Source organism: Fusarium keratoplasticum, chromosome 4 (genome assembly GCF_025433545.1).
Source record: "Fusarium keratoplasticum isolate Fu6.1 chromosome 4, whole genome shotgun sequence".
Taxonomy (NCBI): Eukaryota; Fungi; Ascomycota; class Sordariomycetes; order Hypocreales; family Nectriaceae; genus Fusarium; species Fusarium keratoplasticum.
In genome coordinates, this window is record NC_070532.1 from 545,725 (window position 1) to 557,454 (window position 11,730).

The 11,730-nt window shown below is 50.1% G+C and overlaps 4 protein-coding genes across 4 annotated transcripts; 2 read left to right on the top strand and 2 right to left on the bottom strand.

Annotated features, from left to right (window-relative positions):
- Nucleotides 1-134: 134 nt before the first annotated feature.
- NCS57_00524400 (MFS domain-containing protein) lies at nt 135-2,057 on the bottom strand (the record flags this gene model as incomplete). Its single annotated transcript, XM_053055175.1, has 7 exons — nt 135-316; nt 366-496; nt 544-930; nt 980-1,240; nt 1,290-1,538; nt 1,585-1,840; nt 1,886-2,057. 7 exons carry the CDS (start codon nt 2,055-2,057, stop codon nt 135-137), a joined length of 1,638 nt encoding a protein of 545 aa, XP_052914130.1.
- Nucleotides 2,058-4,286: 2,229 nt separating this feature from the next.
- Nucleotides 4,287-6,386, top strand: NCS57_00524500 (HET domain-containing protein; the record flags this gene model as incomplete). Its single annotated transcript, XM_053055176.1, has 2 exons — nt 4,287-5,493; nt 5,968-6,386. The coding sequence occupies 2 exons, from the start codon at nt 4,287-4,289 to the stop codon at nt 6,384-6,386; spliced, it is 1,626 nt and encodes a 541-aa protein (XP_052914131.1).
- Nucleotides 6,387-8,983: 2,597 nt separating this feature from the next.
- On the top strand, nt 8,984-9,793 carry NCS57_00524600 (NADH dehydrogenase [ubiquinone] 1 alpha subcomplex subunit 13; the record flags this gene model as incomplete). Its single annotated transcript, XM_053055177.1, has 4 exons — nt 8,984-9,166; nt 9,379-9,485; nt 9,545-9,697; nt 9,745-9,793. Exons 1-4 carry the CDS (start codon nt 9,116-9,118, stop codon nt 9,791-9,793), a joined length of 360 nt encoding a protein of 119 aa, XP_052914132.1. The 5' UTR covers nt 8,984-9,115.
- Nucleotides 9,794-10,206: 413 nt separating this feature from the next.
- NCS57_00524700 (uncharacterized protein) lies at nt 10,207-11,218 on the bottom strand (the record flags this gene model as incomplete). The annotated part of the gene is made up of 2 exons (XM_053055178.1): nt 10,207-11,063; nt 11,143-11,218. 2 exons carry the CDS (start codon nt 11,216-11,218, stop codon nt 10,207-10,209), a joined length of 933 nt encoding a protein of 310 aa, XP_052914133.1.
- Nucleotides 11,219-11,730: the final 512 nt, after the last annotated feature.

The window sequence follows — 11,730 nt, forward strand, 5'->3', positions numbered from 1 at the left end:
GCACGGGGATAGACACTGCTACTCTAGAGTGATAGAGACTGCATGCCCAGAGCTATTGATTCTTTTTACTTGTCTGTTGAGGATAGAGCAGCGACGTGGATGCTATGAGGTAACACCGCCTACAAACATAATCTTTACAGCGCCTTTTCCTCCAAGACTGCTTCTCCAATGCTTCTCTGCTCACGTCGGATATCTTCTTCCTCCTGCTGGATGTACTTGAGGGGTCTCTTGGACGAGATGGCGTCCTTGTCGTTGATGACGATGACGGATGGATTCTCGCGGAAGTAGGCGTCCAAGTCTTCGAGCTTGCGGTTTGCTAGAGAAGTTGGAGTGAGTTGCGCCAGGGTGTGTTGAGGTAGACTTACAAGTTTCCGGGTACAGGAAGTAGATGACAGGGAGGAAGAAGGCGTTTGTAACCGTCCAGACGATCCAGAATCGCCAGCCAAGGTTCTGAATGCCAATAGGAGTGATTTCGACAACGATAAAGTTTGTCATCCTGAACAGGTTAATCACAGACATTTTAAAGATGGAGGCTTGACTTGCCAGTTTGTTCCAGTTGCCAGGGCTGCTCCCTTGGTTCTCATAGGCAGAGAATTGATCTCGGTAGGATACAGCCACGGAACACCCAGCATCCCAATTCCAAATGATATGAAGAAGAGGAAGAAGAAGGCAATTGACGCTGAGGCGTAGGATTCCGTGTTTGGACCGTCTCCTTCGGCGTAGCGGAGCATGATGGTGATGATGAGGAAGGAGAGCAGTTGGCCGGCTGTAGAGAGCAGCATAAGTCCCCTTCTACCCCATCGTTCAACGAGGAGGACGGCAGCCGATGAGAAGGCGAGGTAGGAGAGGGAGTTGCAGGCGGAAAGGAGTCGGGCCATGCTTTCAGATAGGCCAACAGAGTTGATAAGGACAGTGGGCATATAGTACGACCTAAAACGTCAACACACATACACCAAGACACAAAAGTTCAGCAGCTTACATGATGTTGATGCCCTCAAACTGCTGCATAAACTGCGTAAAAGCACCAAGAAGCAGACGTCGCATTGTCTTTGTATCCGCTTGATCTCTGTTTCGACGCAACAAAATGTCGCTCCATTTAACAGAGTGTTCACGTTCATAATCAACGCTGAACTGGATCTCGTGAAGCTGAGCAGTGACAACCGGGTCGGTGGTTTCCTTGTCTTCGATACAAGCAAGGATTTTGACGGCTTCATCGGTACGATCGTGAGCAATAAGCCAACTGTCACACTATCAGTCAAGAACAAAGAGCACAAGGGGGTGTAACTAACCGAGGAGATTCAGGCAACCATGGGACCGTGCCAAACAAGATAAAGATAAAGACAAACTGAAACGCAAGAGGGAAACGCCAGGCAACTGAGCCTTCGACAAAGGATAGACCGTAGTTGATCCAGTTGACGAGTGAGAAGCCAGCAATGTTCATTGCCATTTCTAGGATGACGAGTTTTCCGCGCCACTTGGCCTGGGCTGTTTCGGTCTGCCAGATAGGCGCAGTAGCAGTATTTATACCATTTCCAATCCTAAACATGTCAGTATTTTGTTGGTTGGTTGGTGTTTGTTGCGTACCCAAGGACAACACGTCCAACAAACATCTGCGCAAGACTATACGAAGTACATTTGATGAGTGTACCGACAGACATGATGACGGTTCCCATGATGATGGCCTTTTTACGGCCAAGACGTTCACCGATGGTAAAGGCGATCAAAGCACCGACGAAGCATCCAATGTCGTAGATGGCTGTGACGGTGGCTAGGAGGTTTGTCTTGGATGGGCCGACAAGGTTGTGAAGTTGGAGAAAGTCCTTTGTCACGACGACACCACCTATGACATGTTAGATAGAACAAGCCCACGGTAGAGAGGACGTACTGAAGACTCCTTGATCGTAGCCAAACAGGGTCATATCCGTAGCACACGCAACCTCATCAAAGTCAGCACCAACGTTGGCATATATCCTGAGTGTAGAACTTGCGGTGATCCAAAATGTAAGCCATCCTCCTCTATACCCAAAAAAGGGCTTCTTCTCTGTCGAAGTCGCCATATTGACCCCTCAAAAACGAGAAAAGATTCTATAAATTGCTGAATTCTATGTGTACGAGATACGATAATACAGATAACGCAAAGAGGTCGATCACTTTCCTTATATACTCGTTACATTCCCTTCAACCGCATCACCCACCACCAGGAACAGCACCCCAGAAATCATCAGTATAGCCGCTTCAATAAGATGCCACCTTCACCGAGTTATCTCCATCCCCAAGAACACACAAACTCGCTGCCTACGAGTCATGGCCCCACCCTCAACCATCCTCCCCTCCATCACGTTACCCCAGAATTACCTGTTCCTCGCAGCTGACGGCCATCAGTGGACTGTACTCTTGCGGGGACGCCAGAAGACGAAATGCCATTCCTTCCTAGCGTCGATCCTCCAGGCTTCGCTTAAACGAAAATTGTGGTCAGTCTCTCATGATCGACGAGGAATCCCCGGACTGGAGGAGACAAGGATTGGAATCCTTAACTCACGTGTTGTTTGGGTAGTGATCAGTTTGCATATGTGGGTGTCTTGAATGGATATATTAGGCTAATTTCCTGTTTCTGGGCACGCCAGTCAAGAAATAAATGAGACACCAGAGCTCTTCAAAGGATCATCAAAGTGCTCTCAACTATGGTAAATAAATTTCTATAAAATAAAATAAAATATAATAAAGATATATTATAATAAAAGTCATATTTTAGGGTACTTTTATCTATCCTGAGTATACTCTATGCATCATCTTAGAGGGTAATAAGCTAAGAAACTTGTACTGCTGTCTCGTTTTTTCCTTGGCCCGGGTGCTGGGCTTGTGACCTTGCAGAGGTCTGCAGAGGATGTAGTTCTTGAGTGCGATGAGGCGTAGGGCTGGTGAACCAACAGCGTGTTTGCGCATGCGGCTCCGTTGTTTTCAAGTTTCTGTCTTGTGCCACGAGATTTCCCTTTTGCCTACTTATTACATTATCTCACAGGCCGGCTTATATCTAATTTATTTCCTCCCATCAAAACCCCACTAAGTCAGCCGGAATACAAAACACTCTGATTGCAAATACAATCTATGTGCCATCTGGATAAGCAATGAAGCAGGGATTCAAGGCCTCGGGGGTGTTTAAAATTGCAGTGCAAAGAGAGGATGGGCGGGTGAACTGAGACCGCCCAATAGCAAACCAGTAGAAATGGACATCATGACAAGGACTTTGCCTGCCTCGCGATGAACACTTGGCCAAAGCCTGATTTTCATCTAACGTGCTAGGGTTGTTGAACCAACAGAAATTGTACGTATACGGGTCCATCATTGTCATGTTTTCCGACTTATGACATGGGACTTCCTTTTTTCGCTCTTCCAACATCATCTCCAAGCTCCGGTTTTGGTTTGATCGCGTCAAGAACCCGTTCAGTCAGCCGGATTCAAGTTCTCAGCGGGGGTTAAAATTGCAGTGCAATATGCTCGGTTAGGTCACGAGAAGCCCAGGAGAGGTACAGTTGCCATGTCTCGAGTATCGAGATGGAATGCACTTGATATGTATCATCTAGATAAGTTCAGTCTCGGACATTCTTGCCCTAGCCCAAGTATCTAAAACGAAATAAATAAACACAACAGTCATCCCGTCTCTGATGAAAACGGCCAAAGCCAAACTCAATTTCTTCTCTTGATAAAGCCAAATAGAAAGAAGAGGTCAAGGAAGTAAGTGAGAAGACGGAATTTGCCTATGATACGGGGGCGGCGGCCCCGTCAACATCACGCTCTTGCACACTGCCCATGCGCGGGCTCGGGTAGGACTAAGGGAACTGCAAGCTGCATAAGGGTTCTTCCCGGGGCAAGCAGCCTACCAAGCCGAGGCTGTGCCCTCCATTCCCAGACGCCCGGCTACGCCTCAAGTGATTGCATATTGCGTGACGACGAGGCACACAAACACTCGACTACCTTGCTACCGCCTCACCAGCCTGGTTGCCAGCTACTGAAGAGGTGCCCGCTGTATGGCACCTTGAACATAACAGTATGTTTAATTTTAATATCAGGTGCTTCAGTAGGACATATTGTATGTATACATCAGTTGAACAGGTCACTCTAGCAGCTGTGCCTCAGCCGCATGCAGCCACGCAAGGCATTTCCATCATCTGATTCTTGATGATCTGATCACCTAACACTCTCATAAACAGCCCCTCTTTTGAATTCCATATTCTGTTCCTTCTACACTTTGGCCTCGTCGACAGATCCGATAAACAGGCCTTCGAATCATGGCAGAATCAACAGATCCCACCATCGCCGTGCCGAATCTTTACCACCCTCTCGATCCAGACATACATGACCTGCGTCTCCTCGAAATCTATCCATCAGAAGATAGCGACTCACCAATCCAAGCGAAAATCTTTCCTTGTCGTTTCGAAGACGTGCGAGGCCAGTTCATCCCTTTGTCATATGTCTGGGGCGATCCAACAGACACCGAGACCATCATCATCAACGAGATCCCCAAGAAGGTTACCAAGAATCTTGCCCTCTTCTTGCGGCAGATACGGACCATTCTCCCCAAAATCCTCGCCCCCATCTCTTGGGGAAAGCCCGCGCTCTTCTGGGCCGATGCCATATGCATTAACCAAGATGACACAGAGGAGCGCAACCACCAAGTGCAGTTCATGGGATCCATATACGGCTCTGCGCCAGTGGTTCTTGCTTGGCTTGGGCAAGCCGAAGACTCACATCTCGTTGCCAACATTATCGGCGCCTTTGCCACATGGATGAAAACCTGTGGAAAAAAGGCCCCAAACTCGGCCGGACACAGGGTTCGGGATCCAAACTGTGACGGTTGGATGGAAAGATATCCAGAGTTTTGGGCATTCTCCGATCAAACGAACCCATACTGGGATGCCATTATGAGACTGCTACATTTACCGTATTGGGGGCGCACCTGGATATTCCAAGAGATGACGCTGCCGGCCAACGTTATGCTCATATATGATTCAGCCCTTATTATGCTGTCGTCGTTGGTGGCACTCATCATCTGGATAGTAGAGTTTACCGCAAGGGACAGAGACGCTTCTGATTTTCCATTCCTAGAGCAAGAAAACTATCAGGCTTTACGCAGAATGCTACAATTTGCCTCCAGGACGGCGGTTGCCTCAATTACAGAACCACTCAAGGCAAGGGGTCAATTGGCCACCCAACAATGTCCGACACTCACTCTTGTGCCAGCCTTGGCTACCCTTTGCGCGAGTGACCCACGGGATAGAATATTTGGCCTCCTGGGTGTGATGGACACGGATCTTGTTGCAGACTACAACAAGCCTACTATCCAAGTTTACACCGAGTTTGTCTCGGCTTGGATGAGTGAAGTCCAGGATCTCAACTTCCTAATACATGCCTGCTGCATCCATCACAGAGAGGGCCAACCTGGACTACCTTCGTGGGCTCCAGACTGGGGCGCCATCTCTTGGGCTGTGAACGCGAGTGAAGACAAGATTGATATAGTCCCCATTGGGCAACATTTGTTTGAAAGAGCTTTCAAAGCATCTGCACATCTAGTGTCAGACCCTGCGCACATTGGGCAATCTTCTCGCGTATTAACCGCCACAGGGGTGGTATGTGGCGAAGTGGACGAGGTGTATCCGACCTGGAAAGATTCTGAAGGAGCGTTGGCAATGGGGTCTAGTTTTCTCCATCTTGTAGGGAGATACATAGGTCGTTCCAGGCTCGGGGGACGTGGCTGCTCAAGCAGGCATATATTCCAAATCCTCTTCCGGACTGCTATCCAAGACACATCCCCGGTAGACCTTTCACTACGTCTTCTACACTCTGGGGCAACAAAATTCCACACCTGGGCAATTTGCTTTTTTTATTACATGGCAGCACGTTACGTCGTTGACAATCATCTGACGGTACAACAACCTCTTGACATCGCGACGGCATTCCTTCCCATCCTAGGCATCCCGCATGGAAAAGACTTCTCGCGCTTTTGGAGGGAAGAGATCTTTGGCGACGTCAAATTTGAGGACCCGAATGAGCCGGACGTGGCTAATTGGGAAGACGCCGGAGCGGCTCTCCAGTGGGTGTCAGAGTATCACAGCCCCGAGGCCCAGAGTGTCCATATGCAGTTGATCTATCCTCTCGCCTTCAGTATCAAGTTTCTCACAAATAATAACTACATGGGTGTGGCCAGTTCTGCTGAGGTAGGGGATAAGGTTGTCGTGCTGGGCGGCTGCGACGTCCCAGTGCTCCTCAGGCCAAAGGACGGCCATTACGAGCATATCAGCGCATGTTTCGTGGCCGGCCTCATGGATGGGGAGGCGAAGGATATGGTAGACCGAGGGGAGGCGAAGCTTGAGACGTTTGACATTCATTAGCGGTGGAACAGGTCCGAGAAGCCCGGAAGAGTCAAGGCGCATGTTTTCATAGTTATCCCTCAAGGGTTGGGTTTCAACTATAATAAAGAACACATTTTCAACACATCATAGCATCATATCCTAATGCTAACACAGTGGCCTTTTTTTTAGTCTTTCTGCTGCCTACAGTAGAAGACTCACACCTTGCTGCATCATGAAAGGTTATTCTACCCCTTAAGGGTGTTTGACTGCTTTGACCTTCAGTATCGGATGTCTCCTTCTTCCTGTTGGATGTACTTGAGGGGTGTCTTTCTTAAAAGTTACTTAACGCCCGAACCCATCCTTCCCGAAACTTGCACTTATGCCTTCCGTAGATCAGAATGAGTCACGACCCTTGTCACATGTTCCAGAGAGGATCTGTATAAGTACGTCTTCTGCCTTTGTCGGCCAAGGACGAACTCTTCCCTCTTCATCCCCCTTTCACTGCCGCGCATCGATATGTCAACCTCATGGCAGAAGTCTCCAAGTCTTGGACGTTTTACGGGTTCACCTTTCGCGAGCACAGTGATTAAGACACTGACATCAGCAACGAGTCCGCTCCTCGACGACGACGAAACTAGTGATGCAAACGAAGAATCGCTTCAACCCGACGAGCCTACCCCTCAGCAGACCGAGACGTATAATGAGTTTTGCCGATCTATTCTCCAAGTCTGCAAAACCCGAATGACGAGCCTATGGGACGGCCACACCTTCACCTTCAGTGCGCAGAACGATTTATGAGACCATTCCTGGACTGGGCGTACGGGGATACCTTTGACGCATTTTGAAAACCACCGGGATGCTCTGGAGATCATCCCACCCGTCACAGAGGCCGAGGCAGCAGCCCAAAACCCTACGACTGCGAGAACTGCCGGACCATCGAGCACTGAGTCCTCTATCGTCGACGAGATGACAAGGAGCATTCGCCAGAACCATGTGGCTTCAATGGCACGGTTATTCCTCCAGACCTGTCCCGGAGACGAGAATCGTGGCTGGGGCCCAATGACGCATGGCATGCTCTCAAGGGCATTAAGGGGGGACCTTCCACTGGATGAGCTTGAGGAGATCGCTGGCATGATCTGCTTCCGTTGGGAATTGGGATAGATCGCGGATTACCTCGTTGAGACATTCAACCTCCCAAAGCCTGGCGGACAGATTTGTATCTTGTGGGACAGTGAGGCCCGGCTCGGAAACTACCCCATGTATGCGATGATTTTTGGAAAATTGGTTGCACGGGGGTTCCCACCATTCCCGGCAAAGAACCAAGGCCCGCCTTTTGAACGATTCTTGTTCTACATGGCAGCAGCAGTTGCCCTCACAGACCTCCCGGAACCCTCTACAAATCTACTAATAGACCAGTTAGCCCTCTTCATGGCCAAGGCAAAGGAATTCCAGGAACAACGGGTTATCTCGGAACGGTCCACGCTTGAGCGAGCTCAAGAATGGTTGAAGGCCCTTGGGAGAAAGATGAAATCGTCTTAGTGCAAAGTTCAGGTTATTGGGAGAAGGATGAAGTCGTCTTTGTCATTAAATGTGAATCAAAGGCTTCTAATTGTCTTTTACTCTTCAAATGCGAATCAAAGATATCTTTCACTTTTGAACATGGCAAGGTGTAGCAGAACGTGAATCGAAAATAGCAACATGTGTATCACACTCCCGTCAAGTGGCTTGCTGAGCCTTGGGGCTCTGTCCAGGGTCATCCAGGAATAAAACTGAAAATGCTCCAACTTCTTGTTGCAGAGGCTGGTCTTGTTGGTCTTGGGCACCTGGTGTGTGAAGATGAGGACCTGCTTGGATGCGTTGGCCCAATCCTCGTCTAGGCTGGAGGTGGATATGAGGATGGGAGATTTGGAAGGGTAAGGGTATAGAAGATACTGAACTGAACGGCTCAGCTTCCTTGTTGCCACGATTCTCCCAGGGGGGTCTCGAAGATCCGGGACTTGAACATCCAGGACAGGCTTCGCTGGCTGCGGCTGTTGTGGGCCTGGCTGGGTTGACATGATCGAGTTGGTCAGGGGAGTGGTCTGTGTTAGAGTATCAAGGCTGCGACATGTTACTCTCCGAGTGGTTTCCCATGCTTCGGTTTTTATCAATTGCTGCGAGATTCAGCAGTCTAGGTGTTTGATGAGTAGTGAAAACTTATAACAGAGTTAGGCTAGAAGCATTCACGCGTCTATTCTCGTTCATCACTCTCGTGGTAGAGCTTGAGCCTACTGCCGAGGTGAAACAAATTGTAAGCCATAGACAACATTTCGTTGTTGCCTCGGAACTACTCTCTGACCAATCTCATGGCAATCCAAAGCCCTATGGAAGCTATGAGTGGGCTTCACATTCACTGTCCCATCGTGACCTCGCATAACCCAACAAACAAACAGAAACGTGTTTGGTGATAGCTTCATTACCCTTTGGTAATCCGTGCAAATCTACTGGGCAATCCTGCTTACGTAATGCATCTGCAGGCGGCTTTACCCCGGCCATCAACTGTCAACCAACCTTGTGCTTCCCGCCTTACGTAATCCGGCAAGGCGTCTCATCCACAGTTGATCGGTTGCTCGGAAAACAATCACCTCACGAAGCAGACCGGCCGTCCGACCCTCTCATCCACGAAGCAACGAGTCTACCCGCCCGCACGAGGGAGACACGGTAGTGAGACGATCCGAGAAGTTCAATTGACCGATCCCCGACGCCGAAGAGCGAACCGTTTGCCCGCCATGCCTCAAGATATGCCCCCTCGGGGCGGGTACGAGCCCGTCCAGTACAAGGTGCGTTGGAAGAGAAGAGTTGGGAGAGGGGTGTTTTGAGGTTCTTTGGATGGATATTATCTGTTTGGATGCGCAATTGGGACGTCAGGCCGGCGAGATGGACCCAGAGACGACCCGACCGATGCGAACGAACCGAGTGCCTCAACCTCAAGAGCTGGATATACACGGAGACGAAACAATTGGTGTCCTAGACAAATGCTGACTCTCAGCAGCGAAACCTCCCCGCCAAGGGTTTCCGCCCCGGTATCCTCCTCCTCGGCATGGGCGCCGTCATGGGCTTCGGCTGGTACAAGCTGATCCACGGCATGCGAGAGGCCAAGTGCGTTCCCTTGACTCAACAACCACAAGAGGAACACCAGATTATTAACAGCAATGCAGCGAGCTCGCCCGTGAAAAGATGTGGGCCCGCATCAACCTCATCCCCCTCCTCCAGGCCGAAGAGGACCGCGACCAGGTGCGACGATACCTGGCCGACCAGAAGCGCGAGAAGGAGCTACTGGGCGACAACGCCAAGGTCTACCACAGCGACCGGTAAGCCTCCTCCAACCATGCATGCAATTGTAAACTGACATGTTCAGATTCGTGCGGCCGACCTTTGCCGTCGTTCCCCCTCCCACCACAAACTAGACGAGCCGAGGGCATGGAAAGGTGTAAAGAGAAGAGATGGCTTTGCGTTTTTGGGCCAGTGTGTGTATATATGTATCTGACAATGAGTGGTTTTGCCACGGCCACCAGAATTGAGGGAAGATCAAGGCATATGAGTATATTGTGATGACTGTCTTGACAGTGACCAGCTTAGCAAGACACGGGCATCAGGGACAAACTAACAATTCAATGAACCGACTCAAGAGAAACAGCTACTCAGCCTAATACGCTTTCAGCCTCGGTATTACAGACTCAAATTACCCATTCTGCCATCATCGACAACTACCCTCAGCTACACAGCCACAGCTCACCCTCAACTCAACAACTACCTACTCGACCTTGTCAACGTTGATACACTCCAACCTCGACAACATAGCCAACTACATCTCCATCGCCTATTTCACCTTGCTCATCTCCTTCTCCGTCCACTCCCACAACTCCCTCCCAACCCCCTCATCAAAACACATCCCATCCCCTCCATTACCCTTCCCAACCGGCAAATACAACGCAACCTTCCCCTTCTCCCCCTCGACCTTCTGCCTACTCCCAACCCCCGCCGCCGCCCAGACAGTGTTATACCCGCCCTGCTCAACAGTCATCATGGTAGGATTCGTGACGTACACAAACATCCTCTTCCAAAATCCCAGCTCCGTCACGAGCTTGGTGGGTATCACGCCCGGGTGGACTACCACGCTTGTGCTCTTGGGGTGTCGACGGTGAAGTTCGCGGGCGAAGACAATGTTGGCGAATTTGCTTTGGCCGTAACGACCCCAGGTTCCCATAAACATGTCTTCTTGTGTAGTGTGCAGCGTGGCAAAGTCGATGCCGCCTTTGGGATGGCCTCTGTATCCCAGGGACGTGACAGATACAAAACGCACATCTGCGTTGGGCAGTTCTGCGGTTTTGAGCATTACGGGCAAGAGGTGCATGAGTAGTGCCGCGTTTCCAAGGTGGTTAACGCCAAACTGCATCTCTACGCCATCCTTGGTAAGTCCAGCGTCAACAGCCATGATACCAGCGTTGGCGATGAAGATATCAAGTCTATCATGTCGAAAATTCGTTGCAGCAACACGAATGCTGGACAGAGATGTGAGGTCGCATTCGAGGAACGTCGCCTCGACAGGCGGTGAGAGAGACTTGAGGGCTTCGAGAAGGGATGTTGCTGAAGAGGCAGAGCGGCCGGTGAAGTAGATGTGTGAGGGATTGTGTGCCGCGAGTGTGAGGATGGCAGACTTCCCAAGGCCAGCGGTTCCTATAATTTGTCAGACAATAGGCCACCACAGCAAGGACGAGGGTTAGGGGTTGTGAAGTGCGAAAGAGTCTCAACTCACCACCAGTGACAAGAATGACCTTTCCAGAAAGATCACCCACGTCCTTGTCAGGATCAAAGCCGCAATAGGAAGGCATGGCGTTTGAGAGGACTCGAATGAGTGTCAAAAGGAACAAGAATGCCTCAATAGAGTGTTGGTGTAATTGCACTGAAGCTGTCTAGTACATATCTCCTTGACACCAACAGGGACAAATGGCCTCTTTATACTCAGACTCTTACCCATCTCCGTCGGAAAGACGACGCTCCTTGTTATCCTCGCTTACATACCAAAATGACCCAATCCGTCCTGTCTTTGCAGTCCAACTTGACATGAGGCGGCATGATAATGGACCGACGCTCGCCGGGATACTTTACTAGGATTTACTATCACGAAGAGCAGCCAAATGCATGCAATTGCGTTAGTGCGGGATAGTTTCCAATCCCTGGCTGCCCCACTCCGACACGGCCAAATCTCCCCGGCTGTGTCAAACTGGAAGCGCCTCCTTTCAGGATTAGCAAGCTTCACTTACTATGACGACTACAATTCAGAGCCTAGATGGGCACCGTTCCAAAGTATCAACTTGTGATATCCCTCTACGTCCACGGATCA